Source organism: Hyla sarda, chromosome 1, assembly GCF_029499605.1.
Source record: "Hyla sarda isolate aHylSar1 chromosome 1, aHylSar1.hap1, whole genome shotgun sequence".
Classification (NCBI taxonomy): domain Eukaryota; kingdom Metazoa; phylum Chordata; class Amphibia; order Anura; family Hylidae; genus Hyla; species Hyla sarda.
Window position 1 is genome coordinate 177,795,423 of NC_079189.1, and position 20,471 is coordinate 177,815,893.

Consider the following 20,471-nt stretch of genomic DNA (forward strand, 5'->3'; position numbering starts at 1 on the left):
CATGGAACACACTGTTTCATGATGGGTCTAGTAGTAGTACCTGTACTAATTGACAGATCACCCATGTCACTTCTGACACCTGTTGCGATCCTCCTGTATAATGTGTAGATGCGGCCGGCCGCTCTTCTATGGTCCCCTGCACTGACATATATATATATATATATATATATATATATATATATATATATATATATATATATATAATAGCTGTGATAGGCCAGATGGTTCCAGCCAATTACAACTCTCTGTGGGAAATATGAATAGGTATATATATAAGTCAGTGCAGAGGACCATAGAAGAGCGGCCAGCCGCATCTATACATTATACAGGAGGATCACAGTGACACTCACTGTGATCTGTCTATTAATGCAGGTACTACAGCTCCCAGCATGGATCAGTGTGTGCTTCATGTTGGTAGCAGTAGTACCGGCAGTTAAGGACAGATCACAGCAGATATCACTCCTGACACCCGCTGTGATCATCCTTCATCCCTGAGATGTGAAGCGGCTTCCTCCTGCGCTCACATCTCTGCTCTGTACTCCGGCCAGCCACTCGTTCATATTTCCCGCTGAGAGTGGGGATTGTCTGCCACCATCAAGCCAATCCCCACTCTGAGCGGAAAATATGAATAAGTGATGTGAATTTTTATTCACATCACTGTCCGGCCCGGAGTGTAGTACAGAGATGCGAGCGCTGTATAGAGCCACTCCGGAATCTCTGCTATATTATGGACGATCTCATCGGGTGTCAGGACTGACACCCAAGGCGATCTGTCAGTTAGTATAGGAACTACTACTTCCATCATGGAACAGTGTGTTCCATGCTGGGTGTAGTAGTACTACCTAAAAAATATAAAAAGAAAGAAAAAAAAGTGAAAGAAAAAAAAGTGAAAGAAAAAACACCCACTTCATTTTTATTGTTGTCTACTAAATTTTTTGTCTCTTGCCCTGTTTAAAAATGTATAAACATCTCATCATAAAAAATATAAATTTTGTTAAATACATTTTTTCCATCCCTATTTTTTATTTTTTTTTATAGTACCCAACAAATTTTGAAGAAAAAAAAAGAAAAAATGCAAAAACGCAAGGAAAATCTGTGACAGTTTTTCTGGCGTTTTTGGTAGAAAAAACGCCAGAAAAAAAACCTAGCCTAACACATACATGTTTTACAGAAGATTTGCTGCAAATTTTCAGGGAAAATTCACAGCAGAAACAGCTGCAACTCCTAAAAATACCCTTAGGCAAAATCTGAACTGAAAATGCCACCTCGAAATCCATGTTGAATCCACTGTACAGATATTGATGGAGATTTTATGTGGATTTTCATATAGATTTTTTAAGCTCTTGTGGCTTTAATTGGGAGCTTCCATGTGGAAATACCCAAAATAGTGTCACTTTTTTTTTTTGGGCGAAAAAATCTTTAATGTGGTTTTGATACCATACATTTTTTTTTTTTTTTGTGAGTGGAGAGGAATTTCCTATTAAAACCAGTGGGAGATGTGTTCTGTTGGAAAATGTTTATTGTGATGTTTGCTTTTGTGGAAAAGCCTATAGGTGGCTTTTGTATATATTTTGATTTGTTCTTGTTGTCATTTCTGTATGTATACAGTAAAGAACACCTCACCATTCTCTTTCAGATGGAACAAAGTTTTCTTCCGCCACACTGATGAATGACTTACTAAAGGATAATTTTCAGCTTGTTATAAACAAATCAACACATCATGTCAGGCCACCTCCCATCGGTGAGTAATGTCCTAACTTAGTATTCATTTTTTATTTCTTAATATGAACTGCAGTACTATTAATTTTGTATAGCTTTATATTGAATAAAATGTTTAAACAGGATTAAAATAGTGGGAATGCATGGCATGGTACAGCCCGCTAGTACTAAAACTGCGAGTACTGAATTACACTTTTGCAGTTCTTCTGAAAAAGTTATGGGCAGCTTTTCAGACATTTTGCTGACCACCTGGCAGGACGGTCTTCCTGGAGTCCTGCCACTACATACTATTTGAAAGCGACCATAAACCGAAGACATATTAGACATATTGAAGATGACTTCCATTGAGTTACTTCTCATGAAAGCCAAGCTTTAAACTGCTCAGTTGGTGTTAACTAAGTGCCATTTATATGACTTTTTATTAAAGCTGTTGAAGGAGGCAAAAAAAGTGTTAAAAGCACAATACATTTATCGCACGTGTCTATGTTTTGGAGCAATTTGTGCTACAATACTGTTGCATTTTGCTTTGTAAATCTCCCTGAGTTTATTAGTTTTGTCCAGAGAGTGTTCCTTTTTATGTAACTGTGATACACTTGGATGGCTTTCAGCCATTACAGCACTGTTTAGCAATCATATTTTTCTAGTCTTATATGCTAGCCATTAGATTAACATTGGCTGAACTTGTCAATCTAGTGTATATGGGGCCCTCCCAGTTATAGATGTTGGGAAAAGACTTGTAATACTTCAGTATACCTGCATCTTTTTGGACATGAGCCGCTGATAAATAAGTCTGGCAGTGGCTTATTTCACTCATTTTCCGCGTTTTCCTCATTTTACTCATTTAGCTTCAGGTGTTAGTTGTCCAGACCAAATGTTTTATATTTAGGTTATATGGTTGAAGCTAGGGCATATTTTGAGCTATATATCTCTGCTGAATATAGACACCACTGAGCAACAACATCCACCTGTTTTATATTGTTTAGGTGCCCCTCGTGTCATCCAAAACATAGTTGACTTGTTGCGGTATGGATTGTACTAGACATCTGGAGGTGTCTTTTTGAGCTGCAGTGTGGGCCCAATGTATCATACTGCCACTCAGCAAATTGCTGGCACCAGCAATGTCCAGCTTCCCAGGCTCTTCTGTGGCATTGGGCCAGGCAGGCTAACCTTCACTCCCCATACACATTGGTGAGCTTTGTGCACCTATGACCACATTGCCAGTTCACTGTATGTCCCACTTTTTAGTAGATGCTATTACTGTTTCCATTAAAACCTGGCCCTTGTTAGTCATTCAGTTTCTTACACCTGCCATTTTTTCAGCTTCCAACACATGAACTTTAAGGGTTTGTTCACACTTTGCAATTCTCACAGAATTCCACGAGTGGAGATTCAATCTGGCAGCCGCTGGTGGCATTGACGGCTCGCAGAGTTCAACTCAAAGAATGTACATGTTCATTCTTTGAGCAGAACAATTTCAGCAGTGAAATTGTCCGCGCTGAAATTCCTCAGTTTGAACAGGTTTTGCGAAGATGACCCATTTACACTGATGTTAATGTTCACTGCGCATAATTCAGCTCACATAATTATGTGGGAATTGCTGAGTGTGAACATACCCTAAGAGCGGACTGTACTCTTGCAGCCTTCTATATTCCTCCTCCTTATAGGTGCCATTGGCAGAAGATAATCAGTGTTAATAACTTCACCTGGTTTTAATGCTATAAATTATAGTTATTTCATTGTATACATTCCTGCAGCTTCATAATGAGAATTAAACAAATGTTAGCTTTATCCAGAAATATGGTAGTTTATCTTTAAGTTTGAGTTGGACTCCTTTGCAAACATATTTATTTATTAAAGCATATTGGCTGTCACCCTTGCGCCTTTGACAAGTATGAGTAAGGGTGTGTACAACACCTGAAACGCGTATCATGACTGTGTCTGTTTCCTGATGTCGGTTTTTATGCAATAAAGTTTTGAAATCACACTGCCTGTGCTGGACATCCCTATTCTTAACACAGCATTTTCTGTTTGTTGTTTATTGCAATCCTTTAATAAACCTTTAAACATTCCAATAGTTTTTTTTTCCTTAAGGCCAAATTGGGCTGTGTCCTTTAAAGGGTTAAAAAATGTACAATACTTATTATATACTTTTAAAGTATCGACTAAATGCCTTATGACTGCAAAACTGAAAACTTCATTGTAAGTTGGAAAAATATATATAGCTGCTGTTCAATCTGAATGTGCTGTTGCGGTCATGCATCATCTTGTGATACTGGAAACCATAAATAACTACTACTGTTATACTTATTACAGAATAGTAATTCCAAATCCTTTTGCCTTTCTTGTCCTTTTAGAAAATCTGCAGACTGAGTGCTCTGAACAACTGGACCCAACTAAATGTATGGTTCAAGACTTGCATACGGTTTTCTATTACGAAGAACACCTGCTCCGGAAAGAGCAGCAGATTATCCAAAGGTTGGAGAACCTGAAGGAAGAGTTGCAACCATTGGAGGAGGTCAGTTACTGTCTTTTAATATTCTCCCGTAGTCATAGAAAATTATGAGAATGTTTTTGTTCACATTGCCATTAGGCTTGGCTATAAAGAGCAATTCTGTTGTAACGACGGGAGTTTAGCAGAGAACAAAAATTGTGCATGTGCTACTTTTTTTTCTCCGGTAAACTACCGGATCCCTGGCGTTTTAGGGGTAGTTTGGTGAAGAAGAAAAAAAAGCCAATGAGACGAAGCTCAATGACAATGTGAGCCTAACCTTATCTATTTAATCCATTCTACTATTTCCTTTTGCTTTTTTCTTTTCCCTTATAAATATATAGATATATAAAGTTCTATTTGCACGGGCTGATTCATGGGCAGACTGAGCACCACTTGACTTTAGAACAAGTCATTCAGCGCTCGTTATAAAGGCCTTTCTTACAGGCATGATCACTGCCCTGAGGAGGAATTATTGTTCATACAATTGTTTATCTTCCAAAATGTGTTATGATAGCAGTACATTCACTTTTTACACAGGGAGATATACCAACAAAAATAGGTATGTCTACCCTTATTACAGACATGATTACATGGTTCAATGATCAGCTGGATGGATGTTCATACAAACATTCATTTCTTCCCATTCATTGACCTGTGTGAATGAGCCTATAGTATGTAAATACCCTGTACCTGGCAAGTTTAACAAATGGCTAAATTGAATAAGAACTAACTATTATGTAAAAAAGAAAAAAAAATGCAGTAAACACCAGGCCATAAAATATTTTTACTAGTAGTGTTGCATCTCTTATTGGATATTGCAGAAGCATGCTTTGGAAATTAGTGTTAAAATGTGTTGTTCCTGGTGAATTCGTCTGAGCAAAGTCACAATACACTGTAGCTTTATCCTTTATTATTTAACATTTTTACATAATACTTCTCTTGTCTTTCTGCTGTATAATTTAACAAAAATATATAAAAACAACCTAAAATTATCAAGACCACACACCTTTACATGTGTATATAAACATGTGTAGAAGAAAATGGGTAAGCGCTGTCCCCTAGTTTAGTCTAGTTTGTGTGTGTGTGTATATATATATATATATATATATATATATATATATATATATATACAGTACTATAGAGAAGGTAGAGAATAGTGTATACACAGGAATTAATATTTCAGGTGTGTAATATTTTATAGGACTATCTCAGTGTCAAATGATCATAAGTATATGTTTTAAATAATTTATCGGTTTGTTCTTACAAAATTTATAGTAAAATCAATTAGCACATAGCATGAGGCAGGTCCCTTGCAGTCACTTAATGCTATACATTAATAAAACAATGTATTGATAAACAAAATAAGCCAAAAAAAAGTTTAAAAATCTGTTGTTCATTATATAGTGCAATCCACCCCAAAATACAAAGTGCATAAATGCCATAAGTGCTTCATATTAAGATAATGTGAACGCAAATTGCAGTTCATATGTGCTTAGTTAGAGTTCCATTCTTACTGTATGTATATATACATACAGTAAGAGGCTGGTCCACTCTAAATTAAATCAGATATGGTTTCTATTCTCAGAGTTAATTTATCCTGTGGCAGTTGCTTCGCTGTAAATAGAATTGTACAAATATTAGACTGTTTATGGAGTAGTTTTTAGGTGAAATGCATCGTTCTGTTATCTCATATTATCCAGAAGTGTTGTGCACCATTTCGAAAATAGGCCCCAGCACCAGGAAGAGGACCGATGCTGGGGCTCAATACGTCTCACTGCCGCTCAGCCAATCATTGGCCGAGGCAGGACATCAAAGTGGCCAGCGACCACAGGTACCAGGAAGAGGATTGCATCGGAGGATGGGAGTAGGATACTAGAGGAATCCAGAGGAGCTGCTGGAGACAAGTCAAGTTTTTTTGTTTTTTAATGTTGGCAGCTGGGCTGGATTTAAAAAAAAAATGCTTTAATGCTGAACTAGAACTTTTTTGGTTCATCTAGCAGGGGGCCGACCCCAGATGCATGGCAAGCTGGGAGTCAGACTTTTATACCAATGCTTTGACTCCCCCCTCACTGAGTATTACCCTCCCCTAGTACCCGTGTGAGAAGAAATGTAGAGCCCTCAATGCTTACATCAAGGCTTCTTTATTGTTCCATGGAACTTCGGTATAACAAACAGGGGAGTAGATAGATGGAGGCCTTCTTACAAACCCCCGCAATCTCCATCTTTCTCCTCCCCTGTTTGTTATACCCGAAGTTCCATGGAAAAATAAAGAAGCCTTGATGTAAGCATACCTGGTAAGTGCTCCACATTTCTTCTTACACAAATTCTATTGAGTTGAAGATGTATGCCTTAGTGTGTTAGCATGTGTGTTAAACTTCTAGGGTCCGCAGCTGTGAATTGCCGACCTCTCCTGCCTAGCCAGGAAGTCTCTGTAGCGGAGTCGGGTTCACGGTCTTGCCTCCCCTAGTACCATTTTCACAACTACATCAGCAAATCTGTAAGTACTATATTTTATAGTCCATTTCACTCCTTATAATAGATTCTATACTAGGTGTACCATCCATAAGAAGCCATCAGCCGGCACAGCAATCCTGACCAGTCAGACACAAGAGCCTTTTTACCTTAGCATTTATTGGTCACCAGAAAGTTAAAAATATTTCACAGATTTCCTGGGGTTCTCAATTTAAGAGCTTAGCAACATACAAACAGTCCTAAATATAGAAAAGAGTAGATGGCACTCACCCATAATAATTTGCAAATAACGTCATTTACTTCAAGAGCAATAAAAAAAATTTCCATACGAATCGGCAAGTTACCTGTACAAGTGAGTGCTATCTACTCTTTTCTATATTTTGGACTTTCTATACTAGATATATTATCTGAGTATTCTAAAAGGGACAAAATACATCCTAAATATTTCTACAATTTTTTCTATTTTATGGTATTTTATTTTATTCATATATTAATATTTTACTTCCTTCATAATTTATTGGCTTCTATTTGTTAGTAATTCAAAACCCATTCTTTTATTAATAAGAATCTTATACACTGTACAGTGCCTTTTAAAAGCATTCACCCCCCTTGACTTTTTTTTCATATTTTGGGGCCTCACAACCTGGAATTAGCATGGATTATTAGAGGATTTTGATCATTTAATTTACAGAACATACCCACAACTTTGAAGATATTTTTTATTTATTTATTGTGAAGCAAACAACAAATAGGACAAAATAACAGAAAAAGGCAATGTGCATAACTATTCACCCCCCCCCCCCCCCTAAAGTCAATACTTTGTAGAGCCACCTTTTGCGGCAATCACAACTCCAAGTTGCTTTGGATTAGTTTCTATGAGTTTGCCACATCTTACCACTGGGATTTTTGCCCATTTCTCCATGCAAAACTGCTCCAGCTCCTTCAAGTCGGATGTTTTGCGCTTGTGAACAGCAATCTTTAAGTCTGACCACAGATTTTTGATTGGATGGAGACCTGGGCTTTGACCAGACCATTCCAACACATTTAAATATTTACCCTTAAACCACTCAAGTGTTGCTTTAGCAGTGTGTTTGGGGTCATTGTCCTGCTGGAAGGTGAACCTCCGTCCTAGCCTCAAATCATGTACAGGTTAATTTTACTTTGTAATGAAATCCCTTATTTTACTATTAAATGTACGGCACAGCAAAAAACAAAAACAAACTATTAATTGGGGAAAATTTAAAAGAAAACCGCAATTTAGCAAATTTTGGAAGGTTTTGTTTTCACTCTGTACACTTTACTGTACACTCTTTTAAAAATGACATGTTTTCTTTATTCTGTGGGTCAATACGATAAAAAAAGACAGTTTTTATATGATTTTTTTCGAATTGTACCGCTTTAAAAAAAAAAAAAAAAATCTGACTATTTTAACAAAATTAGTATGTTTAAAATTGCCCTATTTTGACCGCCTATGACTTTCTAATTTTTCTGTATAAGGGGCAGCATGAGGGCTCATTTTTTGCGCTGTGATCTGTTGATTTTATCGGTACCACTTTTGCTTATATTTGACTTTTTATATATTTTTGAATAAAATGTGACAAAAAAAGCTGCAATTTTGGACTTTTTTTTACGTTTTTGCCGTTCACCGTACGGGATGATTAACAATATATTTTGATCTGACTTTTACGCACCCAGCGATTAATATGTTAATAATAATTTTACGCTTTTTGGGGGGTAAAATGGGGGGAAAAAGGATGAGTTGCATTCTTTTTTAATTTTTTTTATTCAAAACAAAGTTTTATTGAAAAGTGTGAAAGCAAGACAAAACTGGGAAGCACATTGCCACCAACACAAACGCTCTTGAGAGCACAGTCCTTCTGCAATACAAAATGGTCACAGAAATGCAAATGACAGTAGTTATATTTTAACCACTTCTCCTGGTATCGGACTGCAGCCAAGATAACTACAAGGTAAACGGTTTGGCCTCGAAGGGTCAGAGGGTAGGCTCTCATTAATGCATAGCAAGTGTTAACGGAAGGCAACGGAAGCTAAGAGTAGGGAAAAAGCTCCAACCATCTACGGGAACCCGGAGGTAGGTCGACATAGGAGCCAAAAGCATGAGGGACAGATAAAGGGAGTGGGAGGAAAAGGATAATAGTAAGGGGGGGGGGGGGGATCAGGGATTGAGAATATCAAGAACAAATCTCAATAAAATAAACAAAACGAAAACAGAACCAAGTTACTGACCTGTTCTCGACCAAGCCACTCCTCCCTCAAATATAGGGGATGAGTTGCATTTTTATTGGGGAAGGGGATTTTTCAAATGTACTTTTTTAAAACACTTTTTATGTCCCCATAGGGAACTATTTATAGCAATCATTTGATTGCTAATACTGTTCAGTGCTATGCATAGGGCATAGCACTGATCAGTGTTATTGGCGATCTTCTGCTCTGGTCTGCTGGATCTCAGACCAGAGCAGAAGACCCCTGGAGACGGCCAGAGGCGGCCGCCATGCTGGATGAACAGATCCCCGCTGGCGAGCCGATCATCCATTTTAAGTACTGGACTGCCATGACAATGATGCACAGCACCCCCCCCCAAACCCCCAGTCCTCAGCTGGCCTGTACGTTCTTCAGCAGCCTGCATACCCCCCCCCCCCCCCAGCTAAATACAGACTGGAGGTGTACAGCCGATACTTACACCTAATTCTATGCTGTGCACCTCCTGTCTTCTTCATGGACTGAGTATCAGGTCAAGCAGCCTGGAAAGGTCAAAGGCTACCAAAGCCAGGAGGCTGCCTGTGCCACTCTTCTCCCGGCTGCAGGAGACCGCAGTGTTTCCCAACCAGGGTGCCTTCGGCTGTCAAGCTATGCTGGGAGTTGTAGTTTTGAAACAGCAGGAGACACCCTGTTTGCCTCCAGCTGTTTCAAAAGGCTTACACATTTTCATACAATACACCAGTGGTCTCCAAACTATGGACCTCCTGCTGTTTCAGACTACAACACCCAGCATGCCTAGAAAGCCTTTGGCTCTCCAGGCTTGCTGGGAGTTGTAGTTTTGATGTTAGATCGTGAGGGTCCCCAGCGACAGCACCCAGGTCATCCGTGCACGGAGTGAAATCTGCTCTGTGCCGAATGACTGGCGACTACAGCCGCCGCACCCCCTCGATTTAGGTCTAGGGGAGGAGGCCTGCCGGCCACGTACTAGCAGTCACGCCCTCTCCCATAGACCTGAATGGAGGGGGCGTAGCGGGACATCACGAACACTGAAGCTCCACGCTTCCATGTTCTGGATGCCGCTGCTGCCGGCCCAGAGATCGAGGGGGACCTCCGGGATCGTGGGACCTCTGGGATCGGACCTCTTATCCCCTATCCTTTTGATAGGGGATAAGATATAAAGGGGGGGGGGGGGTGACACAATTTTCTACTGCACCTGTGATCTGTATTGATCACAACATCTGAGGGGTTAATGGTGGACATTAGTGCGGTCGCTGATGTCCGCCATTACCGGTCATGTGGCAGTCATGTCCATGACGTATATGTATGTCATGGTGCGCGAAGTGCCACCGCACCATGACATACATTTACGTCCATTGTTGTTAAGGGGTTAACAAAACATTGAACTTAAGGCTGTAATGTACCAAAATATGAAAAAAGTCAAAGGGGGTGTATACTTTTGCTAGGCACTGTATATATATTTTCTTGTATTTAATTCATATTTAATATGTTGTTTGTTTCTAATATTTTGCTACATAGATAATGGCCCAGATTTATCAAACTGTGTAAGAGCAAAAACTGGAGTGAATTTCCCACAGCAACCAATCACAGCTCAGCTTTCACTTTACCAGAGCATGTTAAGAGGGTTATCCCGCTATTAGCAAAAAAAAAAAAATATCCCAGCCCCAAAGATACCTTAAATATGCCTACGTGCATCCATTCTGCCTGTTCCTGCCATCTCTTGTAGCTCTGGTGAGCTCATCTGCACATTGCTCTTTCTTTTGGCCGTGTTATGCCGGGAGACTGCAATTCCTGGCAGTCAATGTGGCTCTGTACCGACTCTGACCTCACCCACGCTACTCGCCACAGACCCTTTTTCTAAGCAGGGACTGTGGGAGGCGAGGTGCCACACTTGCTCCTTCTGCATCTCAGCTGTGCTTCTTTTTCTTAGATCACCAGTGGAGGGGGCTCTAAGTGCAGGCCCCCGCACGGTCCATTCATCCTTGCGCCTGAAAAAGCCTGGGCTCCTGAATATGGCTGAGCAGGCGGTAGCTGCGGGAGTCCCGGGCGGCTGTGGAGTGATAGCAGCACGGGACTCCTGCAGCCATTGCCTGCTTGGCCATATTAAGTGATGGGCCTGGGCTCTCTTAGGGGCTAGGATGCAGGGAGGAGAGCTGCAGGGTCTGGTCTCCCTCAAGCTGCATCCGCCTCTTCATGCACAGTCCCGGCTTGTTAGTAAGAACATAGTTAGGTCAGGTATGCAGTAATGACGTGCTAGGCGGCTGGGCTTACCAGGAGACGCAGCTTTAAGCCAGGTCCCCTGGCAAGCACTGAAACTGTCGGGAGGGTGGGGGCTGCTCAGTGAGGGAGCTGAACTAGAGAAGGAGAGGACCAGAGAAGATGTCAATTGGACCACTTGCTCTCCAAAAGAGGCTCTTGGAAATGGCACAACAGGATATAAAATGTATTTAGAACTCTAAAACAGAGATTAATTTAACAATATTTTTTAATAACCGGAGTACTCCTTTAACAGAAGAAAGCTCAGCTGTGATTGGTTCCTGTGAAGAAAAAAAAATCTCTCCAGTTTTTCTCTCACACAGTTTAATAAATCAGGCCCAATATGGCCATAAATATTCATATTGCCATACCTTTTCCATTTTTGTTGGTTTACCTTTTTTTTCATATATTTGATATATTTTTGTTTTATTTTTATATTTTTTTTCTGAAAGCTACTTAAACAGAATCCAGTAAATTTTTTAACGAAAACCTACCGTATATCAGGTTCCATTTAAATTCAAGCTTTGGCCCATAAATAACACACAGATTCAGACAGAATTGTAGCTAGCCACTACAAGTAATTTGTGGATAGCATCTGTAACATCTTTTAGACTGATCTTGTACTCATAATCAGTACCCTACGCTGTACCATTCAGAATGGAGTGTGCTCAGAACACATGGACACAGCCCCTAGGAAAGATATGCCGTTTTCTCACCTCTCTTTTCACTGACTCACTGGTACAGATGATACGCCAGACGGCACCTACTATTTGTTCCTGTGGCACATACTTTATATTTCAGGAACAGACACTGTACACAGCACCTCTGGATCATCGCCTTAGGAGACAAAAGAACGATGAATAGCACCTAATACCTACTCCATAGGCAGTGTTCTATTTGTACCATTCTATTTACAGAAGAGCTACTTCCACAGGATAAGCTTACTCTGATAAAAGAAACCATATCTGATTTCATTTACAGTGGACCAGTCAATAGGAAGCAAAATATACAGCTGATTTTGATACCCATTGGCATCAATTGGTAGCAAAATACCCAGCAACAAAATACGGCACGTGTGACCCTACCTTAAAGGTCTGTTCACCTTGTTTGATGTGCAGGATTTGAAGCTGCAGACTTGAAGTTGTGTTCAGTCATTTAGTTTACATTGAAATCTGCAGCTTGGTGGTTACCCATTTCCTTCTACACATTTCTTCAGGTTGTATATGGTAAACAACCACATCTACCACGAAAAGCCATACATAATTTTCAAAATTAGTTGAGCTACCTGTTCTCCTGTGTGTGTGTGTGTGTGTGTGTGTATATATATATAATACACACACACATATGTGCATATTATTTATTTTATTTAATGTGTTGCCCCTGGCTGTTTCTTGTTTTTATGAACTTTCTTTCAGATTAAGAGGAGTATAATGGCTGTAGCAGAGGCCAGAACTGCACGTCTCAAGTGGGTTGGGTTGGCATACCTTTCTACACAGGGTGGGGCTCTGGCTTGGTTGACCTGGTGGGTCTACTCTTGGGATATCATGGAACCTGTAACTTACTTCATTACGTATGGAAGTGCCATTGCTTTCTATGCCTACTTCCTTCTAACCAAAGTGGTGAGTCTATTTTACTTCAGGATGTATACTTTTAGAATGCTACATAATGAACAATCATATTACACTTTTAAAGGTAAACTGATAGGCTGTTCACCCACACTAAACTAAAAACACTGTGTTATAGTACGGTTTAGCAGGAGTAAAATTATGTATTACTTAAATGGGCACTGTCAGATACGAAAACATTTTATATGTTGTACACCTTGGCAAAACATTAACCTTTCTAATATACTTCATAAGAAAATGTTATTTCCTTTTTATTGAACTCATGGCTTTGCTGAAGCACAGGCATGGACAAAGTCCATTAAGTGTGGGTGGGCTAGCACAACTCTGTCTGATAGCGGAGAGAACACAGAGGAGTGCTATCAGACAGGAGAGAGCACAGAGGTGTTCTATCAGACAGGAGAGAGCACAGAGGAGTGCTATCAGACAGGAGAGAGCACAGAGGAGTGCTATCAGACAGGAGAGAGCACAGAGGAGTGCTATCAGACAGGAGAGAGCACAGAGGAGTGCTATCAGACAGGAGAGAGCACAGAGGAGTGCTATCAGACAGGAGAGAGCACAGAGGAGTGCTATCAGACAGGAGAGAGCACAGAGGAGTGCTATCAGACAGGAGAGAGCACAGAGGAGTGCTATCAGACAGGAGAGAGCACAGAGGAGTGCTATCAGACAGGAGAGAGCACAGAGGAGTGCTATCAGACAGGAGAGAGCACAGAGGAGTGCTATCAGACAGGAGAGAGCACAGAGGAATGCTATCAGACAGGAGAGAGCACAGAGGAGTGCTATCAGACAGGAGAGAGCACAGAGGAGTGCTATCAGACAGGAGAGAGCACAGAGGAGTGCTATCAGACAGGAGAGAGCACAGAGGAGTGCTATCAGACAGGAGAGAGCACAGAGGAGTGCTATCAGACAGGAGAGAGCACAGAGGAGTACTATCAGACAGGAGAGAGCACAGAGGAGTCTTATCAGACAGAAGAGAGCACAGAGGAGTCCTATCAGACAGGAGAGAGCACAGAGGAGTCCTATCTGACAGGAGAGAGCACAGTGGAGTGCTAGCCCACCCTCACTTACTGGACTTTGTCCATGCCTGTGCTTTAGCTTATCCTTCTTTTAGCTTGGACAAAGCCATGATTTCTGTAAAAAGGAATAATAATTTCTATATGAAGTATATTAGAAAAGTTAATGTTTTTCCAAGATGTACAACATATAATTTGTTTGTTATATTAACAGAAGGTCAAGATAAGTAAAACATTAAAGGGGTTATCCAGGAAATAACTTTTTTTTTTATATATCAACTGGCTCCAGAAAGTTAAACAAATTTGTAAATGACTTCTATTAAAAAATCTTAATCCTTTCAGTATTTATGAGCTGGTGAAGTTGAGTTGTTCTTTTCTGTCTAAGTGCTCTCTGATGTCACCTGTCTCAGGAACTGTCCAGAGTAGAAGCAAATCCCCATAGCAAACCTCTTCTACTCTGTGCAGTTTCCGAGACAAGCAGAGATGTTAGCAGAGAGCACTGTTGGCAGACAGAAAAGAACAACTCAACTTCAGCAGCTGATAATTACTGGAAAGAGTAAGATTTTTTAATAGAAGTAATTTACAAATCTGTTTATCTTTCTGGAGCCAGTTTTTTTCTGGAATACCCCTTTAATGTTCCCATTCCCAGCGTGAGGCCGTTGCCGGAGCAATGTGGGAACGTAGGAAGGTAAGTTAAAGTTTAATTTATTTTTGCTGCCCGGGCACATGGAATATGTAATACAGTACAGATTTCCAGCGCCGGCGGCCCGCAACTCACAGGAGGACGAGGAGAGCGGTGCTTGCGGGTAACATGATTAGTTCCCCGATGTGGGGGACAGCACGCTGCGGCTGATAATTCATTCATTCGAGGGGGGGCGGGGCCCAAACGGTATTGCGGTATGGAAAAAATTAATATCGTACAGGAAAAAAAAAACGGTATTCTGTATGAACCGGTATACCACCCAGCACTACGTTCACACATACAGGATCTTCTGCATATTTTGTGCAGCTGATTTTGCTACCTATATACTTCAATGGGAAGCAAAATCAGCTGCAGAAAATATGCAGCAGATCCTGTACGTGTGAACATACCTTAGGGCTGTGTACTGTTCACTGCAGTTAAATTTTTTTTTTTAGGTTTCACATGTTATCAATATATATTGTTCATTATAACTATATAAGGAAATATGGAAAACAAGTGTGTGACTTCCAGTTTTCACTTTTTTTTTAAAAAATTAGCGTTTTTGACTTTCCAGTCATTAATATATGTCTCTATTGCAGGACTATGTTTATCCAGAAATCAGTGACCGTCAGTTCCTACATTTCTTCTACAGAAAAGCCAAAGTGAGGTCATTTGATATTGAAAAGTACAACAGATTAAAATATGAGTTTGCAGAGGTTTGTAGTACATTTTATTTAAAACCTTTTTCGGTATTCTATTAAAGCACCATTACTGCATCAATAACAGTACATTAGAGCTTACATGTCTGGTATGTTTGATATTCTGCCAGAACCATGCCATAGGGGTCACTATTTAGAATCTGTGCCTCCTTTTGGTTACATTGGGTTTCAGTTCTGACTTTTAAAATAAAAACTACTTGCACTACAGCACTTCCGGGTCCCAAGCATGAACACGGGACAAAGCGGTAAGCAGAGGTAAAAGATGCATATTGGGCAGTAGTATGACCTGACTGCATGGGCTCAAAGACTGCAGGAAAAAAAGAAAGGGCTTTGGTTTGGGGAGCAAAGAAGTGACTTTTTATTGGTGTACAGACTACAGAGGTACATGTGTGGTGGTGTATTTAAACCAATAAAAATATGCCAACCAAATTTCTAGAAACCAAATTTATGAAAGTAAATGTGACAAATTAGACTGGCAGCTTGAAGGGGTTATCTGGATAGGACGTCAATATTAGATGAGCAGGAGTCAACTCTCAGCACCACACTAGTCAGTTGTCTGAATCCTCAGCACACCCCATACTTTTCATGAAAGCTGTGCTCGGTATATCAGCTGTGACCCATTCTAGTGGCCCCTTCAAACAGCTGATCGATGGTGGGCCTGTTCGGAAAATAGGCCATGGATTTTGAAAGCCCTTTTAAAGTGCAGGTGCACAAATGCCTTGGTACTACAGGAACAGATTAGTGTAACTGGTATTGCTAAAATCTGTCTGGCGTCTTCACATGGCCAGGCTGTCAATGTCCATGGATTTGCAGAGGTAAACATAAAAAAAATACATTTTGGTGTAATCCATAGCCCCCTCCCCCGAAACATTACTGAGGAAATAGTTGGTCAACTGCTTAAAAACATTTGACATGACATGCAGACAGATTGCCATTCAGATTGCCATTGGGCTCTGTCATATGGAGCTGTGTTGGCCAGAATGACGGGAGTTTAGCAGAGAAGAAATAGTGCAAGCACTAATTGTTTTCTGCGCTAAACTCTGGTAAATTACCGGACCCCTGACGGACCCTATTCAAGTCAGTGGAATCTGTCAGGACCCAGTGGAGTCTGTTGTGCTCTGACCTGTTTTTGGGGTTATAATGCACAAAAAAAGAGCCAAACAAGCTCTTAACAGGGACAGAGCACAGTGGCAATGTGAACTTAGCCTAACGCCTCTATGTTAGCAGAGTCCATGCACTGCATGGCATTCCCAGAAAATGGCTGCTGGTGGAGGGACATGCGACCAGACATGTATATCAGCAACCTCTACTGAAAATACTGTGTATGTACTAGTTTTCCATATTGCTTTTATTAAAGATATGGTATTCCTGTGTACTACGTAAATATGCAGCTACACGTTGCACAGAAATGGCAGCAGAATTAAGTGAGATCTTGTCTAACTTCATAGACCAGTGTTTCCCAACCAGGGTGCCTCCAGCTGTTGTAAAACTACAGCTCCCAGCATGCTCAGACAGCCAAAGGCTGTCCGGGCATGCTGGGAGTTCTAGTTTTGCAACAGCAGCAGACACACCGGTTGGGAAACACTGTCATGGACATAAGAATGGTGGTCATTACTGCTCTAACAAACTGCAATATTTAATTTTTTGTTTTGTGTTTTTATGTTGTTTGTTTTTTTTATGTCATACAGCCTGTCTTCAACTTTATGTCATACAGCTGTAACCACTACTATGCTCATAGAGGATCAGGTTATGTTCAGAGTTGACACAGAATGCCTTTCACTGGCACAAATATTTCAGGTGACAAGTGGTTAAAAAGATCCCTCCTTTTTTTTCTCCTAGATTGAAGAAAGCTTAAGGCGGCTGAGAAATCCTATACAACTGAAGTTACCCATTGAACAACTACGTGAGGGACAATAGATTTACATTTTTATGCAGTATAGATCATTTTTCATGCTTTAAATAGTTTTGTAAAATTAACATTCTTTTGATCACTTCTTTCAAAGACTACAATAAAACATGTATGACTGGAGGTAGACTTATTTTTGTATTGCCATTCTTAATCTAAAAAACACAACTACAAATAGATTTGATCTAAGCCGATATGTACATTACTGTATATTGTTCTATACTATACGGTCCCCTCTAATGTACTCAGCAGGCAGGACCAGATCTGGACTGTTTGCCAGTAATACACACACAAACTAACTCTCTTAGTTGCAATGACATATTCCTAATGGGATGATTTACACAGTACTCTACTATAGATGGCATGTGGGGGGAGAAGGGGTTACTGATGCACTGCTATAACAAGGTGATATGTCAGTAGAAATGAAAGAAACAGCAGCAGCACAGCAAGATGGGTTACACTAAACACTGAACTGCTACTGAGATATGAAGGAAGCCTTGATATTTTGGACAGTGCACATCTTTTGGATGATAGAGAAAGCCTCAGCTTGCATGCATACAACTCAGGGTCTTTTTTTTTACAATTGGAAAGCTGAGTCCCGGCAGGGACAAGAGAACTCTCTGCTCCCTGTCCTGCTGCTCAGCCTTGTTGTGTGGTGCTAGCGCTGCATGCTTCCATAGTAATCAGACCCTACCAAAGGCGCCCAGAGCAGCACAGCAGCCAGGACAGTGTATTTCCAGGAGGACATGTTATTTAAGGTCAGTATTCCCCAATCTATGCCTCTCCAGATGGTGGATAACTACAACTCACATCATGACCTTCTGTTGTGGCATGATGGTAGTTGGAGTTTTGCAACATCTTGAGAGCCATAGATTGGAAAACAATGTTTCCTGGTTAGATTGCACAGATGATTAGGGACATGGTGGCACAGATGGTTGGGGCATGGTTCATTAGGTGCATGGTGGTACAATGTGATACAAACTGGCTGCACAGTACATTAGGGGCATGGTAGTGCAGATCAATGAAGTATAGTGGCACAGATATTTGGGGCACTTAAACATTTATTGATATGTGTTGCATGTAAATGTTCCACAGTAATAGATTACTCAGCAATTAGACCAGATATTTTCATAGTGAAAAAATTAGTGCGGCCCATGCACATACATTTCTGATATTGTGGACCACTGTAGAAAAAACTTGGACACCCCTACTCTAGGGGACAATTACAAGCTAGCATTGATCATTTAGATCATCATTTTGTTGTTATCTAAGGCAGACTGTACCAGCAGAATTATTATGCAGGTATAGAGACCTAGTAAAGGTGATCAGTGTGTTTGTGTGGGGTCCCTGGGGGGGCACTTGGCTTTAAAATGTCACAGTCACTATAGATCACTGCATTTAAATGGGTTCATGAACAACATCAGTGCCATAGTTTTTGTCAGTAATTGATGGTGAGTGTCAGCTGCTAATAGCAGCCAGCACCAACTATTTATAAAGTGAGCTTAGCTTTATTGTCTTTGCTGCATTGTCTGTAAAAGGTATCTGCTTTAAAAAATGAATAGGGTAAGGATTAATTATTTGGAAAATTGAGTTATAAATATCTTACAGATCACATAGGCTATCACGTTGAGGGAAGGTTTTTAAAAAGACGGTGACCATTTAAGGCCCATTTACAAATGGTGATCATTGCAAAAATTAAAAGCATTGTGTAGAAATTTTAAATATAGGGAGACTAAATGATTTGTCTTAATTATGCCTGTAAATTGATCTTAGAAAATAAAATGTAATAAAAACTTGTTGAAACGAAATGTTGCCTCCCGAGTTTGACCATTTACCAGCAGGAGATTTCATATTCTCTTACTTATTCCTTATTAATCTTACTCTAGGAATGTGGTCTCTAGTAATCTAATATCATTTTATCTACACTTCTTAATATTGAATTTGCAACACCAAGAAGAACAAGCCATAAGGTTATGCAATTTATAAAAATGCACCTAGCTCCAACCTGTGGCACGTGGAAGGGACTTCAATAGGGTAAACGTCAGCACTGTTCAACATTGCATGTTGTTGGGAGACCAAAGATGAACTGGAATGGCAGCACAGAGGCGAATTTCTGCATGGATGTATTATCAAGATTGTAAGAATGATGTGCAGCGATCCAGTGTGTACTGCTAATGAATTGGAAGTCACATACACACAGCTACAGGTGTTCCATTGGCCTCCTGCCACCGCTCTTAGCAGTAATGCAATTCAACATGACTCAGTTAAGATATACAAATATATATATATTTATATCAGAGGGAGCAGGATCAGAGCTGCACTCTTCAGACTGTGTATGCTGGGGGTCTGTACACATTAAAGGGGTATTCCAGGGAAAAACATTTTTTTTATATATCAACTGGCTCCAGAAAGTTAAACAGATTAGTAAATTACTTCTATTATAAAAATCTTAATGCTTTCAGTACTTATGAGCTGCGGAAGTTGAGTTGTTCTTTTCTGTCTAAATGCTCTCTGATGACACCTGTCTCAGGAACTGTCCAGAGTAGAAGCAAATCCCCATTGCAAACCTCTTCTACTCTGTGCAGTTCCTGAGACAAGCAGAGATGTCGGCAGAGAGCACTGTTGCCAGACAGAAAATAACAACTCAACTTCAGTAGCTGATAATTATTGGAAGGATTAATATTTTTTTAATAGAAGTAATTTACAAATCTGTTTAACTTTCTGGAGCCAGTTGATATAATTTTTTTTTTCTGGATAACCCCTTTAAAGCCTATCATAGTGCAGAGAAACACTGCAAGAGATGAATGGAGGTCCATCCTCTTCAGCCATGAGTCCTGCTTTTGTCTTGAAAATGCAACCATAGCCAGAGTTTGGTTGGAAGACCGTATGGCAAATCTGTGAAGAGGCCTTCACAAGGGAAGTCATGCTGGTCCTATTCCCAGTTAGGCATATTGTATGTTAGCAAGACCCCTCTATTCACCAATGTAGGTACACAAACAGCTCAGCATTACATCGATTTGCTTGTGGAACCAGTGATATGATCATTTCTCCAAAGTGTCCCAGGAGCAGTTTTTCCAAATACAGGCCACATTTTACTTGTGCTACCATGGCATGAGACATCTCCGGATTAGTCTCTCAGTGAGCACATCTGGGATGTCATTGGTCAGCTAGTATCATGTTTTCAATATTGTTTCCATTTTTTATCATTTGCATATCACGAACATGTACTGATCCTGTAATTTTCATAATTCCACGACTTTTCCTTCTTTATGTTGCAATTTCAATGTTGAGTATATGTAGTCCACATTTTTTTCTGTATAACCAAATAAAATGTTGAATGTTTTGAATGCATC

At 40.2% G+C, this 20,471-nt stretch overlaps 1 protein-coding gene across 1 annotated transcript in view; it reads left to right on the top strand.

Annotated features, from left to right (window-relative positions):
• The window catches only part of MCUB (mitochondrial calcium uniporter dominant negative subunit beta), a 100,476-nt gene extending 81,532 nt beyond the window's left edge, over nucleotides 1-18,944 (top strand). The window contains exons 4-8 of the mRNA XM_056564525.1: nucleotides 1,637-1,741; nucleotides 4,074-4,234; nucleotides 12,592-12,795; nucleotides 15,093-15,209; nucleotides 17,052-18,944. Of these exons, the coding sequence (XP_056420500.1) occupies nucleotides 1,637-1,741; nucleotides 4,074-4,234; nucleotides 12,592-12,795; nucleotides 15,093-15,209; nucleotides 17,052-17,129 (665 nt within the window). The 3' untranslated portion in view covers nucleotides 17,130-18,944. The remainder of the gene's footprint in view (nucleotides 1-1,636; nucleotides 1,742-4,073; nucleotides 4,235-12,591; nucleotides 12,796-15,092; nucleotides 15,210-17,051) is intronic.
• Nucleotides 18,945-20,471: the final 1,527 nt, after the last annotated feature.